The 23278-nt window shown below is 43.8% G+C and overlaps 1 protein-coding gene across 1 annotated transcript; it reads right to left on the reverse strand.

Moving 5' to 3' along the window:
• Nucleotides 1-1275: 1275 nt before the first annotated feature.
• Nucleotides 1276-20807, reverse strand: irs4b (insulin receptor substrate 4b). The gene is made up of 2 exons (XM_030753821.1): nucleotides 16219-20807; nucleotides 1276-1408 (listed from the first exon to the last, which is right to left on the reverse strand). Exons 1-2 carry the CDS (start codon nucleotides 20444-20446, stop codon nucleotides 1404-1406), a joined length of 4233 nt encoding a protein of 1410 aa, XP_030609681.1. The 5' UTR covers nucleotides 20447-20807; the 3' UTR covers nucleotides 1276-1403.
• Between the last annotated feature and the right edge of the window lie 2471 nt (nucleotides 20808-23278).

The following is a 23278-nucleotide window of genomic DNA, read 5'->3' on the forward strand; positions in this document are numbered from 1 at the left end:
GCCTTGCTCACATTAGCAATACTTATATTCCTCTTTCTGTGCAAGGAAAACAAAAACAAACAAAACTGTTTTAGTGTCATTCACTGCTCCACTGTGCAATCTAGCCAGCATGAAAGTGTCACAAATTTGAGCAGCACAAGTAGTTTTTGTTTGTTTTCTTTAACTAAACTTTAGGAAAAAATTACTTTTGGATACCTTTTGGCTCCTGTTTCGAGTCTTTATGCTAGTCTTTGCTAATAAACTGCCAACTGTAGCTTCATATTTAAGATACAAATAGATGAGTGATATCAATCTTCTCATCAGTGGATTGTAAACGAGACAGAAAATTTTCCAGCATTCAGCTGGTAGCCAGAATACCCGCCAGAATCCCCCGCCCTGCTGAGTACTATCAGTCAGGAGAGCAAACAAAGTGAAATGTACCGGAACATTTGTACCGACTTTAACAAATAAATAAAAAGCACTACATAACATGAGGAAAGTAATGCTTTTAGGTTGCATTGGTACACTGACAAACCCATACTGGCGCAGTACTGCAGCTGTTTTTAGCCCTTTGGAGCAGGCCCGCTGAGGCAATGGGTGCTAATGTGTGCTAATGTGTCGCTGAGGCGCGAGCGCCCTGCTACATGATAATCCAAAGGGTGCCGATACTGCGTTGTACCTGGGATCAAGCACAATACTCATACAATGCCACTCCGAAGCTAGAATGGGCCCAGCAATGAGGGTGTACCATTAAAGGGGTAAAGGAATTAAAAAAATAAACACTTTATCAAATATGTAATAACTATACGGCATTTGGGATGGATTACACAAGGGATTAAAAAAAAAAAATCATAATAACAATAAAAAATGATGAATATTAATATTTAAATTCAATCCAACATCTAAAAAAAAAAAAAAAAAAAAATCAAAGTCTGTACCATAATGCCTTTGAATTTCAACTTCCCTTTTTTAATACTATATGGAGAAGCAGAACCATCTGATAAAAAGGCTCTCTGTGGATGTGAGGACGCCCCTCAGTCAAAGTTCACAGACTCAGTGTTTGTTGAATAAGTACGGACCCACTCTCTCTGAGAGGGGGCGGGGAAGCAGCGCACGCTGGCAGCATTGATCGAAAGAGAGGGGAAATGATTTCTTAATTTAAAATAAAAAAAAAAAAAAAAAAAAAAGACGATATGCATATAAAACAGAAGAAAAACAAAAAGATGAAATAGACTTAAAAAAAAAAAAAACTGCAAGCTTTTTTTTTTTTGTGTCATTTTTGTCTGCAATGAGGAGGGAGCAGCTTCTCAGTCTCAGTGAAGGTCAGAGGTCACCGGCGGTGGAGCCCAAAGGTCACAGGCAGAGTCAAGTGCCCCAAGCAGAGAGATGAGGAGGGGCAGCGGCGTGCGAGGAACCTCTGTCGCTCAGTCTGAGAGACAATTAGAGAGAGAGAAAAAAAAAAGGTGCTCGTTAGTAAATAATCTGTCTGTAAAGGCCTCAGTGCAAACATGAAGGCACAACCACATAAAAACAGCATATTTTTTAACAACATGAAAACTAATAGGATTTAGGTTTTGGCTGACCACAGACAGCCACAAAAAGAAAGCAATAATCTCTTTAGGATTATTTTTCTTTCAAAATCAGACCAGACCAGGAACTCCAAGAAATTAAAATCAATCAATCAGATGAAGGACACTTTGCAGCCTCCAAATAACAAATGCATTGTTGGTACACCATCTGAGAGTTCTTAGTCTTTTACGGACTAAGCATGGGTAATGGGATAACCTGTTAGATCAGAGAACACACCGATGCAGCCACCATACTGTGCTAAGATTACATGGTGTTAATCATACATAAGAATCTGTCAGTGACTTTGTGCAACTCTCAACTCCATCTCAACAACTAAAAGGAAGGAAGCTCCACCTAGATCCTAGATGCAATCCAAGATGCTGGAGATGAGGTACGTCCGCCACAGTAGCGGCCTGGCCAGCGGGCCAGCCAGCAGGGAAACAAGAGAAGGGAAGCACCAGCAGTGACTGAACTTTCAAATTAAGAGCAAGGAGGATGGTGGTGTTCTTGGTGCGGCTGCCAGTTATATTTTGATGGCTGTTAACATGCCTTAATACACTGCGGCCAAGTCAAGTTTGCGTGTGGGAAAAACAGATGTTCAAGTATTTTTGGATGTGAAACTTTTGCTCTGGTGTTGGAGTTATGGTATAAATTCCATTCTGTTTATTATAAATTATCATATCTTCTGTTTGTATATTTTCTATAAGTTGTTTTATGTACATATGATACTGTTGTTTTTATGTTTGAAATGGGAACACGTGGTGGAAAGGAAGTTGTAGTTACCTGCAGGCTGTTTCAAGCCTGCAGAGAACACATATAGGATACGTGTCTCGTATACGCCATGTTAAATGCGCACATGTCACAGTATGCTTACGACCATATATGGTAAGGAAAAAGCCAAGAATGTTGTTTATTACATGCTGTAAACTGCGTTTGGTGTAACCCACGTGATCTTATTGTGAAAGTCTGAATAAAAGCGCTGCGCAGGAAGCGGTCCTTCAGGACAGATAACTTCCGCTCAGCCGCGAGCTGAGTTCAAGGAACGGATCTCTCCTCCTTGCGCAAGTTCAAAAAGAGTTGTGTGTTTGTTCTCTGAGTTATTCAAATGATCTGAACCTATCACTGGTAAAAAAAAAGAAAAAAGGAAGTGCTTTTAAAACATAATGAAAAAGTGAATCTAGACAATAAATGATTAATAAAAAGTCACTAATGACTAATGGAAAAACTCTTCTTCCCATTTGTTTTACACATGCACACAAACTGGAATGTGTCTGGTCCACTGATGGGGATTTGGGGCTATTGATACTACTTGTTTTTGGACATTCTGAAGCCTAGCAGTGCTGACTAATTTTGACTAGAATCTGTCTGGCTTTGGGCTTGGCCCTCCAAGCACCACCGGACGGGGGAGAAAATCTCACTTCTCTAAATTTTGAGGGGGTGGGCTGGTGTCTGAGGGGTTACACAGGTCTTCATTTGAACGCTGCAAGACTGTGCAGGGGCTGGAAAATACTTCTTCAATGTGAGACGTCCCTTCTGGCAGCTCGGGGATGGATATCACTATGAACTGACATTTCTTAGAGGTCACCCAACATTTCAGTAATCTTAAAAAGGGTGTGATTAATGACGCAAGTCACAGGGTCCCTTTGTACCTTACAATCATAGTAGAAGGAAGTAGTATATTACAGCTGTTGTACAGTTACTGATCACTGCCTGAAAGACTGTTAAAGAAGCAGCACAGATGTAAGGCATCTCTGTCAGAGGGGGCGGCTTGGCTCAAACTCCTGGTTGTATAATAAAATCTGTTTGTCTGGTAATAAGTGAGCGTGGCCGGTGAACTTTGGATCGTGCTTGCTGCTGCTGCCAGCAGACAAACGCACACAAATAAAATGTTTGTTTCCTGCCCTACTATCATGGCTGGGCCGGGCTGTCAGGTCGGCTGTTGTGGTGCGGCCCTGAATGACCCATGGAGATGGCTGCCGTCCAGCTGGGTTATTCCACTGAGAGCGAGGCTTTGTCTGACACAACAATGTGAGCAGCACGCCACAATACAGATGCTTTGACAGGGGGCACTGCTGGAATGCTGCTCCTCTGTTTGCTAACCACGGGGATGAGGGAGGGATGGATGGATGGATGAACAGACAGACTGATGGAAGGACAGGATTACACAGAGGAGTATAGGAAAAAAAAACACAACCTGATACAACCAAATTAAAGCCAAACAAAGAGAAAGTAGAGAAAGTGTATCAAACCCCAGAAAGCTACTACAAACCGGGCTCTCTTTAAGCTCCCTGAAAAACCATCAAAACACTGCAGTGAAGAGTACTTAACAGGGGCTGTCTTCTCTTCATTGGTTCTCTGTTAATTCAAGAATCAAATTCAGAATCCTTCTGCACACATACAAAGTCCTGAATGATCAGGCTCCATCTTATCTTAAAGACATTTTAGTATCATATTATCCTCTCAGAGCTCTTCACTCTCAGACTGCTGGCTTATGCGTGGTTCCTAGAGTTTCTAAAAGTAGAACTGGTGGCAGAGCCTTCGGCTATCAGGCCCCTCTTCTGTGGAACCAGCTCCCAGTTTGGATTTGACACCCTCTCTGCTTTTAAGATTAGACTTAAAACTTTCCTTTCTGATAAACAGCTGACCCTGAAGCATCCCTGCTGGAGGACTTCCCATGATGCACTTATCCTTCACTCCCTATGCGTTCATACACTATTACTGCATGTCGTTAACTTTTGTCTTCTCTCTTCCATAGTTCGCTTATCCTGTCACTCTGTGCGCTCCTCTATTTCCCCTCACCCTCTCACCGGTCACAGCAGATGGATGGTTCTGCTAGATGCTGCCATATACTTGCTCATAGGGGCATCACCTGATTGTTGGGATTTTTCTCTCTACCATCGGACGGCCTTTTCCATCTTAACAATATAAGGCCGCAGCCACACAGGTCTAGAGACCAGTTGGCAGCTGCCTGGCAACCAACAGCTACTAGGGGGAAAGTATGTGTTATGCAACCAATTGGCAACTGGTTGCTGACTGCAAAGAGCTACACAGTGCTGCCTGAAAACCTTATTGCGATTGCTTTGGCCACTGGCAGGATGCCATGGTTGCCAGTCATTTATATGGAAGACTTGTCTGCGAACACATGCAAACTACTCTCCAAGCCATAGTAAGCTGTGAAAACTGACACAGCTGTTGATGTCGTTCATGCAAACTACAGGTAACTGTGGCAATCTGAGAGCAATCAAAGCAATCACAAGAAAGTTTTTGGTGTAGCACCTTCTTTGCGACCGATTTCCCATAGTGACAACCAGCGGCCTCCAGCAACCACTTGCCAACCAGTTGGGGCATACACATTTTCCCTAGCCACCGGAGATTGCTAAGGGGTTGCAGACCTGTCACTAGGCCTGACTGATTAAGGCCTCACATCTGAGTTACATTTCTGCGACTGAATCTATGTAAAGTCTACGACGTAGCCAATGCAAGTGGCTGCCGTTGTTGCCACCATTTATACTTGTGAGGTTTTTTCAAACGCAACATGTTAGTTACATTTCTAAGGAGGCGCATGTCAAGTTAGCCAAGGTTTCAGAATGGTTTTGTACATATAGCGTACATTTAACAGAACTATAAATCCACTGTAAAGCACCTTGAGGAATTATGAAGTTGTGCTATATAAATAAAACTGAAACTGAATAAGTTTGGTTATCTGGTGTCTAGGCTTTGAAGCTGTGCAGGTGTGATACCGTTCCCAGTGTTTGTGTGGGTGAAAACAGTGTTAAGGTTTAGCCAACAATGGGCCACCATGTGCGAGACTCCCAGAGTAATTAATCATATCCTGCCAGCGCTCATGCTCACTTTGTTAAAATATTGGAAACAGCAACACTCCCCTAAATCTTGTAGTGCAGAGGCATAGCTGATTTAATAATAATAAAAAATTTTTAAAAATGTAAAATAGACAGTACTAAATTGTTTATGGAGATTAGCACGAGTACACTAATATAATAGAATTATACTGTAAATTTACAGGAAGAAACTGTTGCTGTAGGTTATGGTAGGTACACTGTAACAGTTTAATGAAGCCAAATCCTATTGCCAATACCTTTCTGTAACTTAACAATAAATACCTAAATCTGTAGTTTTATAATATATACAGTGATGTCCAGAGCATGGGCCAGCACTCAAGTTTATCTATGGTGTAATTTTTTTTTTAGCCAGTATCTATTTTACATTTTCTTCATATTAGTCATTCAGCAAAAAATGATTAATACACAAATATTTGCTCTTTCTTGACACACAGCTGCTTCGTTTATGATGAAAAAATCTTAACTCGGAAAACCTGTGATTTCTGACTACTACTCCTTTGTGAAGTAAATATGTGCTCATATTATTATTCAGGAATTACAGGAGCGTATTCACACTATCTTAAGGAAAGTAATGGAAAAGCATGGATGGATGGATTTTTTTTAAAAAGTAGAAAACTTCAGCCACCATTGGTGAACAGTTCAGTTATGTGGATTTGTATTTTTTTTTCCTTTTAACTTTCTGAATCATTATACTTAACACTACAAACAACAAGCTTTGGCAATACTGTACTTAATTATGGTCAAAGCAAAGTTGAATCTGAATGTGGACGTGTGTGAGAGAACGAGACAGACACAGAGAGAGAGAGAGAGAGAAACTGAGGTCTCTGGGTTTCTCTGCAGTTCAGACGTGGACTTTGATCAAAACAACACTCTTAGGACACGAGCCCAACTGACCTGAGCTGACCTCAGTTAAACACACACACACTCTTTTTCAGTGCAAAATCGGGTTAGAAAAACACCTGCATTAGCTAACAGATTGTTGTGCTGTTGCAACACACACACACACACACACACATACATACATACAGGTGCTCAGACCCACCGCCCTCTGTCTCGTTCCCTCTGCCCTCACCAACCCTCAGCTGGTCCCCGTCTCTCTCTCTCTCTCTCTCTCTCTCTCTCTCTGTCCCTAAACCCCATTCGCCCAGATGGGACAAGAGATGAAAGGCATCATGGGAGTGAGCAGCCAGCGTAACATGTTGACCTGACATAGGCCTGCCTGACAGCTGGACCGGAGGCCTTTAAAGTGCAGATTGAGGAATGAAGAAAACAGATTTCAATTTTTGTGACCAGTTATGGTCTATACCGCCACACCCTTACACTGGCAACTACATGAAGACAAAATAAATGTTTCTGATCAATTAGCCACATGTATCCTTTACTAATGCTGGTTGACAGCTGTTTGGTTTTACTATGATAAAGGACATTTTCACAACAAAAAGGTGCAAGTGTGAAACAATTATTCAATAGAAAGTATAAAAGGATGTAGCTTGTGAGTCTGAAAAGTGAAGCCAATGCTCAAGTGCCTTAAACCTGCATTTAATTTAATGGCCACTAGCGGGCAGCCCCTGGGGTTGCAAAAAGACTGATTAGCTCAACAGTGGGACTGATTATGAGCTATAATGTAACCATCCAAAGCAAATTTACTGCGAGCTACGGCACACTGAAATGATGGCATGTGCTCCTATAAACCACAAGTTTGACAGCCTTGTTTTCAAAGTTTTAAACAGACTACTAGTGAGACCTGCTATGATGGTAAATGGACTGGTTCTTATATAGCGCGTTTCTACTCTACTTTGAGCACTCAAAGCACTTCATACAACATGCCTCGTTCACCCATTCACTTTTACAAGCACTTCTTTCTAAGGCTAAGTGCTTTCTATCTAACACACACACACTGATATAGTGAACAAAAGACGCTGAATATGGAGCTACCAGGAAAGAGGAAAAGAGGAAGACCAGAGAGAAGATTCATGGATGTGGCGAAGGAGGACATGCAGAGTGTAACAGAGGAGGATGCTGGGGATAGGGTCAGATGGAGGCAGATGATCCGCTTTGGTGACACCAAAAGGAAGCAGCTGACAGAAGAAGAGGAAGAAGAAATACATCCTAAAGTGAAAAAGAGAGGCCTCTGATTGGTGGAGATCGCCGTTACCATGGAGATGTTTACACCTGCAACTATTCAAAACTTCAGAAACTGAGTGGTGACTGCAGTCAGGAGCTAAGCACTGTACCATATCAATAACTAGGCTATACTTTACCACACACAAACACACACACTACAAAATATATACAAATCTCTTATTATACAACACTATTATTAACCATATAAACACTAGATAATGAAAGGGATTAAATTCAAGAAGACTGGAAGTAATTTCCTGTGGAATCTTAAATTGTGGTCATGAGTTGGAAAGGAGGACAAACCAGGATATGCTCATAGGCACGTGCCAATCACAAGTCACTAACCAATGAGCATGTGGTTTCACAGTCAGACCCGCCCCTCATTCATCACATCCAGTTTCCTAACACCAAGCTGGTGACGGCATAAGCTTGAGGCTTCATAACAGGACGTCGCTAATCAGTGGGTGACATCACAGTGGCTACGTCCATCTTTTATACACACTGTGTGTGCGGTGGGAAGAGAGAGTGGAAAAAAAAAAATGTGTAACCTGATAAGTCAGTAAATAAGTAAGTCACTAAGTAAGTCAGTAAGTCACTAAGTTAGTAAGTCAGTCAGTCAGTAAGTCAGTCAGTCACTAAGTCAGTCAGTAAGTCAGTAAGTAAGTCAGTCAGTAAGTAAGTCAGTAAGTAAGTCAGACAGATCACTGTAAAATGTCCTTCACATTATTAAAACATCTTCAGGTCACTTTTAAACTTTCTGCAATCTTTTACATTCATTTTATTTAGTTCAAACTGTGGATGTCAACGGGGTCACCAGATGCTGGGAAATGAATGCAGTCAAAAAGGTGTGGTTTAAAACATCTGACGCACCCAAGGTTACTCTTTAATACATGTTTGCACACACATTCAGACTTTGTCTAATAAAGCCATCTAACATCACATTCCAGTAAGTCGAAGGATACTCTAGTAAAACCCTGCTTTATCATTACCGTGTGTCTGCAGGAGGCAGTGAGGGAGACAAAAAAAAAAAAAAAAAAAAAAAGCATTGCAAAGACAGAGCTGAAGAGAACTGCAGCGTTTCTGCAAGCCTGAGAGCCTCAGGACCCTCGATGATTAAAGCTCGAGACCACCTATGAAATCTACGCTAAGACCCAGTAAAGACTCAGTGTTTTGGTCCATTTATTACAGACGAGACACAACATTTCCACTTGAGTAAGCACTGCAGCTCTTTGGTCTTCCTAAGCTTAATCACTGCCCACAACTTTATTTATGCACAATTCACAACTTCATTAATAATCACCACTTTATAAAAAAAATAATAATAACTCCAGTTTCCAGCTTTGATGAGTTTCTTTCAGAAGAAAGCAACTGTTGCCTGCAGCATGCACAACATTAAAAAAAAAAAAAGGAAAAAAAGCTGGAAATAACATTTGAATAGGTTCCTGTAAAGCTGTGCTGCAGCTTTTTAAAAATGTTCTCAATTAAATGTTTCTCAGATGTGCAAAAATAATCTCGAAGCCAAATACCTAGAAGATATTCTGCTTCATGTCACATAAGATAAAAGCATAGGAGTGGTGATTATTCATATTTGAGCAGCTAAATTGTGTTCCTTGCAGAATAGAGGCTAAATAGTTTTCCTTTACAGGGAGAGCACAAACAGCAGCTTTAAACTAAAATTGAAAGCTTTGGGAAACGCCTCTTTTGATTCTTTAATGCTTGAAGTGGATCTCTTCTGCTCATTTGCAACTGTAAATCTTTATTCCTGGCCTCTCAGTTGAAGTACTATTGAAGTTCATTTTTAAATCAAATAAATGCACTATTTTTACATAGTCTCATAATTTTTGCTAAAACTCTACCTTTAAGGAATTTATTGACCAACTCTCCAAGCACCAATTTGCCAGAAGTCTGAGGTTCACTCCCCTGTTTAGCTCAACAACACTGCCAGCTTTATGTTCCCATGCCTCTCAGTGCAGGCCACCCATGCTCAAAGCACATCAACTATGTCAGTCCTGTGAATTAAGGTGCTCAACAAACAGCATAGGTTTATTTGCTAAATATATACTAAAACAGGCGTGAAGAGCAAAATCTTTAGGGGCTTTCAGAGAGACACAAATACTTTCCTGCGACCGTCAGAATAGTGGCTTAAAGTCAAAACTGCCTTGTGTGCATGCCTGATGGTTAATAATTCTAACATCTGTGGGAATACATTTCTGGCCATTTAAGATGCAGAGACCTCAACACACAAACACACACACACACACACACACACACACACACACACACACATACACATACACACACAGTTTAAAAAAAAAAAAAAAAAAAAAAAAAAAAAAAGAGGGTCTTGTTACGAGCGGAGCCTCATACCAGCCCATAAATTCATGTCAGTCTGGAAATAGACCTGTAAATATAGAAGGGCACGGTCGTGGAGGTGGGAGCAAGAGAGGAAAAGGGCAGCCTCGTACCATCTTCTCAACCATCTTACTCTCCTTTTCCGTTCGATAACCCTGCTTCGCACTCTGTCCGGCCCTTTAACACCTCATCGGCACTTGGCCGGGACACGAGAGGAGGGAGAGGGAGAAAAGGCCAGGTTCCCACTGCTGTCACCGACATCTAAAAATCACTTCTGACAGGCTTAACCGCACATCTCTCTCCTGACCCCACTCACTGTTTACCGCCTCTGACTGCATGCTGAAAGCTGTGCAAGAATCACCATAAAACACTGCAGAAGCATTTGTTAGCTCACAACCAAGCATTTAAACTTTTGAACATGAGGTGTACCACTGACACAAAAAATATTTAGCAGAATATGTGACGCAGGGGACAATAAAGAGTTCTTAAGACTTAGGGCGTTTTTTTTTTTGGTTTTTTTTTTAATGCCACTCAGAATGAAATTTAAAAACAGCTCCATAACTGAAACTTCCTGTGGGTTAGAGACAACTTGTTTAGTTTCTACAGGAATGGTTTACTTGAGGCTCTCGTACAATAAAGATTCTACCTAAGCTTACTTGTCAAAACTGGGAGATGCACGTCAGGTTACGGCATAGAGGGGTTTGTGGTTACGACGTACCAGAAATCATATTTTTCAGTAACAAAAACCACGCTATTACTGAACTTAGAAAGATGGCTTTACAGTGGATCCCCTTGAACCTTTTTCCTTGAAATTCCAGAGAGCTGAAGCCAGCAGCCAACTGTTGCACGTCACTGAACGTTGACTTGGGCTGTACCAAGAAGAGAACTTAACATTCCCAGGATAGCTTTTCCTTATCTGGCTAAACTTAAGCTGCATCCACACTGGAAGTGGCATGGCAACCAGAGGCCACACAAAGTGAATGACATTCTGTGGCAACGGAAAGTGGGCGGGACCCAAGTCAAACTTTTCTTACCTTACAGTCGAGCAATTCAAGCAACTACCAATGAGAGTGAAGAATACCACTGATTGACATATGCCCCGATAGCAAATACATTAAAGGGTTACCTAGGCAACTGATGCCTGGAAGCAAGCAACCAGCCATCAGCCGCAAAGCGATGTCTGATGAGCGACTAGCTTCCAGCATGGACACGGCTTTACCCCAACATGAGCAATCAGCTGCCACACGAAAGTGGTTATCAACTTGATAAATCAATCCAGGCTGTATCAATCTAGCTATGAGCTCGCTCACATGAAAGGGGAGGTTCTGGCAGTATATGACCAATCAGAAAAAAGGGAAGCAGAGCAGCTGATTTTACAAAGCAAGGCAAAACTATGACTGAAAAAATATGAACCGCACCAGCAGTAAAAGCACCAAAAGGATGTGTGAGAGGAAAACCATAAAATTAAAAGAGCTCTCTGATATTTGCATGTGTGCTTTAAGAGCTTTGGTCACTGAAGCCCGAGTCGCACAGGCCTGGAGACTGGTCAGAGACCCCCCCCCCGCGCAACCAATAGTAGCAGTTTCAGATGTTCAACAGTTGCTTGAAGTTGCAAAGGTTGCAAGGATTTCCGGTTGGGTTTGGGGGTGGGGCGACCAGTCTAAGCCTGTGTTACTGACCAATGCTCTAAAGAGACACACACACACACACACACACACACACACACACACACACACACACACACACACACACACACACACACACACCAGATCCAGCAAAATGCTGATGATATAAGTTAGCAGACTTACCAGTATCACAGCTCTATCATTAAGACACGGGAGAATCTGATGGATTACAACAGTTATTTGATTACATTAACATTTAGATGTGCATAAGACAGTTTTAGCTTCAACTTTCCACTGCAGCCTTGCTGGAGTTTAATAGTGAGAGCACATAAAGAATAAATTGCTCTTCAAAAGTCTAAATTTCTTTACTGATGCTCACCACAGAAAGAGAAAGATGTTACACTGTCTCTAAAAACTACAGTTCCTCCCACCACCTTTTCCATCAAAGACAAATTTTTTCCAGAGATTTCATTGGTCAGGAGGGGGTGATTTTGCAGGTGATGAGCAGATTAGGTGCACAGCAGAAGTTGCCATGGTGATATATCCCAGTAAGGCCTGAACTATCTTCATAACCCTGAAGTTACCTCGCTGAGCTCCAAATGGGCAGGCAGATGAGAAACAAACATGTAGCTGATACGCTGCAGAGCTGCAACAATTGGGTGAACCATTTCTGATAAGAAGACAAACGTTTCCGAGCTCCAGCTTCTAAACTGCAATGATTTCAGTACTGCTGCATGTGAATTTTTGATAATTTTGACATGTCAATAAAGTGATTAAATCAATGAAATGATTTACAGATTTCCCAACTTCAGAGTGACTTTCTGCAGATCTTCTTCACCCCAGCTGATATAAACTTAATCTGTAATATTTAGAGCAACATCTCACAGATGTAAAACTTCCTCACCAGCTGGATGCAAACCCAGCCTGTACCTCCTCCCGTCCCTCCCTCTCCTCTGGGTCAACGATCCAGGTGTGCCTCTATCAGCTCAACACCGCAGCTGAGGGGAAGCGCATTCCTGAATGGTGATGATGCGGCCCTGCTGTGTGCCTTGACACGCCGGTGCCGCCGCAATTACACCGCCACATCAAAGCCTGCCTGCCATGACTCAGCGCACGCAGACACACACACACACACACACACACACACACACACACACACACACATCTACCTAGATGCTGGGCGCAGACTGTAAACATGCCAGTACACCACACAAGGCTGTTCGCACTCATTGTGGGGGAAGAGTGCATGGATCAACATTTCTGATCGTTACCTTGAACTGCATGAACCAACACACACACACACACACACACACACACACACACACACACACACACACACACACACACACACACACACACACACACAATTGATTAATGAACCTGATTGCAGCAGTTAAAAACAAAAGCAGACAGACAGACAGACTCAAACAATAGGACAGGTTTGAGTGTCAATTCATGTCCTGTGTTGGCGAGCACATATTCAGCAGTGAATAACCACACACACACACAGCACGACGGTAAACAAATGAATCAGTCGGCGCTTGCACAGAGTCCTGACTCACAGTATTGGGAAAAAAAGAAAAGATGATTCCGGGAGGAAGTGGGGGAAAAGCTGAATTAAGAGAGGATCAAAGAGGGAGACAAAGACTGTAAAAGGAGCCAAAACATGCTCTAGAGCCTCATCTATAAACCTAGCCCACCTTAGTGGAGACCCAACCTCTGCACTAAATGTCTCTCACACACATACAACCCATTATCTTGAAGTCCTGTGCCAAGCATCTCCATGTAAAACCTCTGTGCCCGTCAGTAACACTGACACAAACTCATATCCTATGACAAGTTCACCTACTGGAGCTGCTGCACAAGGGAGGAAAGACCTGCAAACGTGGGAAATATGAGGACTTAACCAACGAGAAATGAGCCATTACTTAATAATAGTTACCCAACTTTAATAGGAACCACAGCATCTATCTGTGATAATCTGCCAAACTACTGACCAACCTATTCACTTCTCTTTGATGATCTGGTTTTATTTCACCCTGCAGTACCAACAGTACACCAGTCAATAGCAGGAGAGCACAGAAGAAGCTAACAGCAAAGGGTCAGCAGTTTGGACAGATTCTGCACCTAACTGTTTTTCTTTTTTTTAACTAAACCATGGTTAAAATGAGCTGACACGACTGACCCGATGACGAAGCTTTGGCTTCTCTCGTTTACTCATTCACTTTCACTTATATTCAGTCAGAAAGACTTCATGTAAGGTAGAAGTTTGAAGGAGACTGGTTTGGTTTAGTACGTGTATGGAAATAAAACTGTCAAATTCAAAAGAAAACAAGCACTCAGCTGTTTTAGACTCGTAACGGGTGGAAGAGGAAGGGGTGGGGGCAAAGTTCTGTTATAATGAAGTCAGTGAACAGTGTGGGAGGTTTGATGGGTTTAGCTTGAACAGTATGCATCTGTGGTGTGAATCTGAAGATCCTAGATTTTTAGATAACTTTCCCTCTGACCTTTACCTTCAGGTCAAAGTCATCCAGATTCGAACTGCAACTGAGATTTTTAGTAGATCCATCTATTTTTTGAACATTGTAACTCACATCATTCTCAAGTTATGGCCAACAATCAAGTTGTTGTGAAACAGGTGTCACCACCACCGCCTAGGCTATAAAATAGCTCGAATTTATCTTTAAAACAGCCAAACTAAAAAAAAAAGAAAAAACAAGTTTAAGAGAATAAAATATGACACCCCCCCCCCAAAAAAAAAAAAACTGGTGAATTACTTGAGGAAAAGAAACTTGCATGTGTATGAGGACAAAGAGGGCAAATTTACTAGAAAAAAAGGCAAAATAATAAAAGGGGGGGAACTTGAAAATTTGCAAAAAGAAAAAAAAAATAAGATTGCAAATGTACAAGAACAAAAAATGCAAATTTTCACAAAAACAACAAACTGGTGAGAAAAAAAACTTGCAAATGTAGGGGAAAAAAGAAGGTAGATTTACTGCAAAAAAGATTACTACAAAAGGCAGATTTACTTGGAAATGCATGAGAAAAACAAAAAGAAAACTTATTAGAAAAAAATAGTCAAAATGGCAAGAACAAAACCATCAATTTTATGACAAAGAAAAAGTGTCTTTTTTTTTTAATGAGATGAAATGTGCAACCCTGATGAAACCTAAAAAAATTAACAAAATGACATACATATTTACTGCCAAAAATAGGCAAATATACTCAATTGGCAAATTATTGAAAAACGAATTGTATAAGAAAAAGTAAATTTACAAAAAGAAAATGAAGAATAAACCTGCAAGAAAAAACTCACAAAAGAAAAATACTGCAATTTAATTAGGAAAACAAAACTTGCAAATGAATGGAAAAAAAAAAAAAAGAAATTTATTAGAAAATAAAAAATAAATAAAAATCAAACCTAGAAAAAAGAAAACTGATGAAAAAAAGAAAACCGTTTACTTTTAAGATTAATCTGGAAAGAAATTCCTCCTAGGGTCAATAACTTATATGAAACATTATTAAAACACCTATAACACCTCTTAACACACACACACACACACACACACACGCACGCACGCACGCAATTAAGGCAGATGCACTGCAAGCTCATTTTCATTAAAACAAGAGGCCCTCTGACCTGAGCTGAAAACACAGACCTCTATGTACAAGTATGACAAGACAAGTGTGCAGGAACCACCTATGTTACAAAAGTGATTTAAAATTTCAAATTATTCCTAAATATAAACAGAATATTTCTACATTGTTAACCTTGTCTGTTGGACTGTGCTTCTTACTTCTAGCAAGTCAACTAATCAGATTTTTTTTCTCTCATTTAAAGAGCTAGTTGCCAGGAACACCCCTCGTACAAAAAAATAAATAAATAAATAATAATAATAAAAATTGAGTTTAACTGAGTGACTGCCAGCTGACCACACTATAAGTTAAGGTTTTGCCACCACACTGTTCTTGTTGGCATTGGATTTCTTCATGTTTAGTATAAATAAAAATATTTTTTCAAAGATGTCAAAAAGCTTCTCGTGACAGCCTTCCAGCAGACAAAAGAGTTTATACACCCACACATTATTACAGTCTGCATACATGCTGACACAAAGAAAACAGCAGCACGTGCACAGACAGGCAGAGAGAAAGACAACACCAAGCTACAAAGACAGGAAGTCTGGGCCTTTTTTGGGGTGATTCAAACCACACTTGACCTCAGATAAACCCTCCGTTCATTCACCAAGCTAATCATCTACCAGTCTGTTGCACACAGCACGCACAGACCTCAAGATGAACCGCATATTGGTGCCACTTCCTGTATGAGCACCGTTATAGCCTAGACTTCAGCTCCCTGGGCAGATGAATTCAAAGACTCAAAGTGCCTGAATGCTGCCTTGTCAAGATCACAGAGACTTGATTCAAAATAGATTCACTAGAGGAGCTGCAAATTGACACAATGCAGCTAATAATAGCATACAGCACTCAGGGTTATTTTGGATTTCAGTAAGAGAGAGAGAAAAAAAAAAATAGACATTCTCTGTTACTCACACACACACAAACTCCAGGCAAGAAACTGATTATATGCAGAAAATATAAAAATGAGCATCTATAAGCTGTGACTGCCAATTTCTCCACCTCATTCATACACGCACACACAAAAACAAAAAAAAAAATTAAAAAAAAAAAAAACACGTGTGTTAACTCACCCTTGGTTGTTGTGGTGACTCCGTCTGATTTGGTGAAGTCTATACTGGCATAGGCTCCGTTCTCTGGCAGAGGCACCGTCCCCACCGCCGCTGTGCTCCCGTTGCTGCTACCTGCTCCCGACGTCAGGGCTCCCGTATTACTTCCATCCTCCCTCAGCTCCAAGGCAATGTAGTTGAGGCCATTCTGATAGCCGACTGACATGTTCCTGCACATTCTGCCAGCTCCAGGCGCCGTGGAAGAGGAGGATGATGCTGAAGTCCTGGAGGCCGTGCCCGTTTCTGTTGTTCTTGCTGGGGCATGGTGAGCTGAAGAATCCCCCACACCCTCCACAGACATCCACACACTGTCGAAAGATGCTGAGCTGGCCCATCTGGAAGCCTGACCCTCAGTTAGATAAGATCCGTTGGGGGCTGTGGGGTTAGCCAGTGTGGGGTGTGTGGCTGAGGAGCCAAGCCCTCCTCCAGAGGGAGTTGAATTAGAGGAAGAGGTGGAGGAGAATGTCTCGGAGCTGTGTCTTCTCCTGCCTTGGGGGTCGGCTCGGACCACCTTGGGCTCCACTTGGTGTATTGACGCCCTGTCTGGGCTCGTCGGGGGGAGAGGAGGAGAAATGGAGGAGGAGGAGGTGGTGGTGGTGGTGGTGGTGGTGGTGTGAGGAGGGTGACAGTAACGCCCCTCTATCGCACAGAGATGCTGCAGCATGGCTGTAGGGCTCGTTTGTGTCCCATCACCTCTGCTGACGTTAAATGTCATGTCCGTGTAGTCGTCCCCAATTGACCTCCAGTGACCTCCGGCCTGGACTCCAGGGGAGGCCAGCGTTGCAGGATTGCTAGCCAGGGGTCGAATATAGCTGGGTGGGTTCCATGGGGCAACCAGGCTGGGTCTGGGGGACTGGTTCTTACCCAGACAATCAGAACTATCCTGCTGGTCTGGTCCTACTTCCACACTCATGTAGTCCTGGGGAGGGGAGCGACAGTGGTCACTGGATCCCAGGGAAGGCGCTTCGTCTTGGGCAGAGTGAGGGTAGGCAGGTGGCTCTTGCTGGAGAGGGTAGTGATCACCAAACTCAATGTTAATATACTCTCCAGGACTGGAAGGCCCTTCAGATGAGCTACCAGTGGTGGGGACTGAAGTTAAGGTGCCTGCAGACGCCATGGAGGGCTCACTAACCCGCAGTGGACCATGGAAACTTCTTCGGCCTAACGGGAGGCGGTTGGGCCTCACAATACGTCTGTCAGCCATTGCTGCAGTCGTATGGTGAGCACTGTAAGGCGGAGGTGGGTGAGAGGGAGTGGAGGTGCTACTACCTCCCCCACTCCTCTTTTCTGGTGTTGACACTGAAGCTGTGGCAACTGATGAGTAGACTGGCTTGGCAGGAGAACTCATGGGGACATACTCCCCGTACGCTCTCTCTTCCCTTTCTCTGCTAGGGGCCTTATAGGAGCGAGGAAGGGAGAAATAAGGGCTGTAAGGTTTGGGGGTGCCCTCAGGTGTGCCAGTTGTATAATAACCGCTGCTCCCTTCATTTGAGACCTTGCGCCCCCCACCGCTGCTGTACGACATGTCCATATATTCCCCATTCTCGGGTCTTTCTGCTATGCTGTCGCTTGCGCAAGCCCCAACCAGGCTGGAGCTACTGTGAGGGCTGGGAGAGGCCTGAACTGGGGAGGGGGAGCCGCCGCCGCCGCCCCCCGGGAGCATCATCATGTAGCCGTGGGAGTCTGTGGAGGACTGGGACTGGAGCTGAGGGTGGTGATGGTGAACTGAGCGTGTAGCTAAAGCTGGACTGTGAAACTGAGGAGAATGGGAGACGTGGTGGGAGTAAGAACTGGGTTGCATAGGCATGTAATCAGGGGGAGTGTCCCTTGGTGACACCACCACACCGCACATCATGGGCATGTACCCACTGTCTTCCTTGACGGAGGAGGAAAGGGGAGGGCGCTCAGCACCAGCCTCTGTCCGGGAGAGCGTGGAGGGACGGCTTTGCTGGCTGTGTTCGGAACAGGAGCTGTAGTCGGAGCGCAGCGAGGAAGAGGAGGAGGACGGCCCCCCACGGAGCAGCCCGCTGCCAAATGGTAACACAACATCTGACCCCTCGTCTAATGAGAAGTTGGTCTGCGTCATTTTCTGATAAACTGCCACTCCAGTTGCACCACCTGTAGGTCTGGTAAAAGAGTGAGTCCTCCTCCTCAGTGATGATGAAGAGAAACGCTCATCCTCTGTTGTTGATGTGCTCTCATCACGAGGTGTATCAGCTCCACTGTTGTTTCCAGAGCCACCACTGGTGCCAAAGACCTCCCGATTCCAGCCCATGGCCATGTAATCATTTAGACAATTTTCCTCTCTGATTGGTGGGGTGTTGCCAAGGGAGTCTGGTGTGTTACTCCGTACTCGGAAGTAGCGGAAGTCGCCAGGACTGGAGCCATACTCATCTGAAGAGTTGAAGCCACCATCTGATGGAGAGCCGCATATTGAGGCGCTTGATGGGCGGGTGAGCGTATCAGAGACGGAGCCGTGGCCGCTGCTGGAAGAAACGCTCACGGGGCTGGTGGTGGAGGGGAAGTGGGAGACTGGCAGCGAGGCGGAGCGGGCGTGATAGGTTGATGACGCCCCTGCAACAGCTCTGACATAGCGCCCGCTGCCGGTGCTTGTACCAGCATTTCCTGTGGCTACGCCACTCCCACTGCTGCCGCCACTGCCCTCCTGGCGACCATGATGGGGCCGCGCCGTATTAAGGTGAACCAAACTTCCTGTGGCAGAGCGAAACGGCCGGTTCATCGTACCCTCACCCTCACTGGATGTCCGAAAGCGATAACCACTAGCCACGGAACTTTTACTCGATGGCGGTGTACCAACCACTGACTCTGTCCTTGACCGCCGCTGCAGCCCAGTCTGACTTGGCGGCAGGTTACCCAGGTGGCGCCTTGTTGTGATAAATGGCATGTGATTGGAGCCTGACGACTGACTTTTACTCCTCGGCCGAAATTCAGCAAAAGCTTTCAATGCTTTCATCGTTTCCAAGATAGTCTCATGCATGTTTTGGGCCACCACAGAATCATCCACCTGCATCCATATCTCTCCAGGCCCAATAGAAGAGGAGCGACCCACCTCGATGAAAAAGAAACTTTCTGAATGTCCACAGCGCCTGATGTTCATCAGCTGCAGGTTAACACAGGGTGTCTCAGAGTTCAACTTAACGAGGTGAATAGTTTTAGTAGAGAGGCATAGCCGGTAAACACCTGTGAGGTTTTTGGTTTGGCCCAGTCCTTTGGGTTTTACATTCACCTGCCACACCTCTTTAAAGACAGTACCGGGGGTGACTGTACCATATCCATCATCTAAATCATCAGAGTCCAAGTGTCCTTTTTTGCCCTCACTCATCAGCTCACTGATGGCTACATACCAGTCCTCCTGCTCCTGCTCGTTTTCAGCGACAATGGCAAAGTACTCGTCCTTAGTATAAAGGGCGATGAGGTGTTTGTTTTTGGAATCCGCCCTTTTGTTCACGGTGAAGCACTGGTAGAGGTAAATCACCCTTTTTGGAGGAGAGGGGAGGACCGCTCCGCCACTGGCGGCGGCCGCGGCGGCAGCAGAGCGAAGGCTGTTCCTGAATTTCTTCTCGCTGTCGTAGTACTCCAGGCGGCTCGGCCCGAGGTGGCTGGCAGCCCGAAGCACGAAAAACCTCTTGTGTCCATGCTTTTGCTTTCTTAAATAGCCACACTTTCGGATATCATCCACAACGTCTGAGCTGCTTACAACGTTCACAGGCGTGTATACATGGCTGCTGCTGGCGGCGGAGGAAGCGGCGGGATCCTCGGCTGTGTGTACCTGGTTGCAAGACGAGGAGGCGGCAGGTTTCCTGCCCGGAGACTCTGCAGTACTTTCCCCGGAAAGATGCTGCTGCTGCTGCTGGTAGTGATGTTGCTGCTGTGGATCCTTTGGCGGGTGATGGTGGCTAAGGTGGAAGTGGTTTGAGGGAGGTAAATGGTGGAAACGAGAGCCGCCGCCGCCGCCGCCTCCAACACCGCTACTACTACTACTACTACCACCACCACCACCACCTCCTCCTCCTCCTCCGCCGATATTAATTAACGGGGAAGGGGGTTCCCCGACCGAGCCGTCTCCGTTTGCAGCGGTGGCGGCCGCAGGTTTCGTCCCCACGTCCCTCTGCTGCGTCTCCACCATCAACATTGCTGCCTTGCCTTCCTGATAGTTCGTGAAATTTGCCATCAGAGAAAACAATCAAAGGTCACTTTACGAGCAAGCTAATCCGAGCGGACCCAGACCCCATTCTTGTTTTGGGAGACGAGCTCCCGAGTCCGGCTAGGCCAGCTAACGTTGACTCACACACGGCTCAGATTTGCAGCACTTACAAACCGGCTTTGCTGTTCGGTCTGAAGAAAGAGTTCCTTTACCCCCTCAGCAGCGAAGCAGATATTCCAACACGAGGTTTTTTTTTTTTTTTTTCACGAAATAAAACCCACGGTGTGCAACATGACCACGTTCAGCCGTGTTTCTATAATCGGGAGGATCCGGCTAGCTCGATTAGCACAGCTTTCCCTTCTCCTCTTGTACACATCTCTACGGGCCACAGCACAAACAACACATGACCCCCTGCGTCACCGAGCGAACGGGAGGAACAAAGGGGCCGACACGGCCTCTGATGGGTCCGTCATTTTGACTGACGTCCGTTGACAGGCGTGCAAACCAATCACTGGAAGATATTAGAGCTTTGCGTCAATGGCTCTAGCCAATCGCGTAGCGTACAGTTTACTGAAGTTTTAAAAATAGGCGGTGACTTCTCGGGCTTATCTGGAGCCTGCTGCTGAGCTTTCCAGCAACTGTTTACGCGTAGAAAACCGTTCCCAGAACAGCAGATCCGGAGTCCCCTGTGATCAGACACAATCTTGTGTCAAGTTCCATTTTTTTTTTTTTGGTTATTTATGTTAGCTCTTACTGTCAAACCTTACACAAACCCCAAAACAAGGGTATATGAGCCATCGCCCTGGCATCACATAACTAATTCTGTGCTCTTAAAAATAAATAAAATGGCAAAATTAGGGACTTATTTAGGTTTTTATCATTGCATTTTAGCAGGAAATATTGTACTTTGCACACCATTGTATTTATCTGACAGTATAGGCACCAGCTTATCTGGGCCATGTGTATTTAATATTAAAAAATGTGTGTGTGCATTTTTAAGAGACCACATTATGTAAAATGATGTCCATTTTACTCAGTAAAAACACTGAAGAACTGCTTTTACAACAATGCACCCTTTATAATGAAAACACAGTCTTAATATCACTGCCTAGGTGTTTCTATTCTTAGAAAATTTCATACAAAAGTGCAAAATAATTTGCTTTACAGTTGATTTAAAATGACATATGCAAAAAAAAAAAAAAGTGTGAAGATATATTTATAAACAAAACGAGGAACAAAAAATAAGAAATTTAGAGCAAACAAACAGCATATAAAGAACAATATTCACTCAATGTTTATAGCTTAGAGCATACTACTCTCCTGCTGGCACCACACTTGGATTCCCTCTGACCTGAAAGTGATGTTAAGCTTTTCACCTAAAGACAGCTACACGTCACTAAACACTTATTAAGAGAGCATGTGTGTGTGACACCAGAGATTTAAGCTCCTGTAACAAACCTAGATAGAGTAATCAAGGAGGACTCCCCCCTGCTGGCCCAGGGGAGGTATCCATGTTCTTCCACACTGCAGAGAATGCCACGCTTGGCCTTCCTAGCCTCTACTATACTTTGCATGCAACAATTTGCTGGACCCTTTTATCCCAAACATCTTTCAGTGTCATGAGGGGGATCATGTGTATAGTGCAGCTGGCCTCGGTGGGAATCGTACCCTTAACTCTATGCAGGACCACCTGCCAGCCTTCTGAATGTGTCCCTTTAAATGGCAAAGATCTAAAGAAAACATATTTATGGCTATAAGCCATATACACCATCAATACTTTTGATTTTACTGCAAAAAACAGAAAATATTCCAGCTTATACATCTGTAAAATCTGTTGTTTCACAGATAGCTCTTTAGGCAGCATGGTGGCATGGTGGTTAGCACTGCTTCCTCACAGCTGAAAGGACAGATAGGAGGGCTGGATTCTAAATTGCCCATAGGTGTGAATGTGAATGGTTGTCTTTCTCTCTGTGTTAGCCCTGCGACAGGCTGGCGACCTGTACAGGGTGTACGTGCCTCTCACCCTTTGACAGCTGGGATAGGCTCCAGCACCCCTGCGACCCTGAACAGGATGGATGGAAATATCTCTTTAAACATCTCAAAATGATGCAAAGAGATTTTGCATATTCACTATTTACATTTGGTCATCTCAAACCCTTGCAAATGTATTGGTGCAGTACTTCCCCACTGTATGCCAGATGATATAATAGTAAGTAAGTAAATGAAGTTTATTTTTATAGTGCTTTTTGAGGCAAGCTGTTCCATAATTTTGCAGCTAAGATCTGGAAGAATCCCTTTTAGTTTTCAGATGGGTACATGGAATCACAAGAAGGCCCCTTATCTGAGGACCTGAGTATCTGGCTTGGAGAATAGGGGTGGAGCAGTTCCACACATCCGCCATAAAGGTAAGAACCAAGATTTTAATCTGAATTCTAAACCTGAAGCCAGGGCAAAAGCTTTAAAAGTGGGTGATGTGTGAAGACTTATGAAAATGAGTTAAAAGCCTTACAGCAGCATTTTAAAGAGATTGGAGGTGGTTAATAGATGCTTTAGACAGACAAGAAAACAGTGCATTACAATAATCTACGTGAGAGGAGATGAAAGCAGGGACATGAATCTCTAATTGGCTTTTCGAGACAACGGTCCTGAGTTTAGCAATATTTCTTGAATGGACAAAACAAGAGTGAGTCAAAGACTTGATTTGAGCATCAAATGTCAAAGACTGATCAAAAATGATCCCATATTCTGTGTGTTAGGTTTTACGGTGAATGAAGCGGACCCCAATTGCTGTCCGATTTGGGCAGTAACGCTCTCAGGAGCAATAATTGTTTGCAGACGACATAGTGCTCTGTAGTGAAA

Source organism: Archocentrus centrarchus, chromosome 18, assembly GCF_007364275.1.
Source record: "Archocentrus centrarchus isolate MPI-CPG fArcCen1 chromosome 18, fArcCen1, whole genome shotgun sequence".
NCBI lineage: Eukaryota > Metazoa > Chordata > Actinopteri > Cichliformes > Cichlidae > Archocentrus > Archocentrus centrarchus.

What these genes read in the sequence shown, in the direction of transcription:
- irs4b (XM_030753821.1), bottom strand. Translation starts at nt 20,446, where the DNA reads ATGGCAAATTTCACGAACTATCAGGAAGGCAAGGCAGCAATGTTGATG.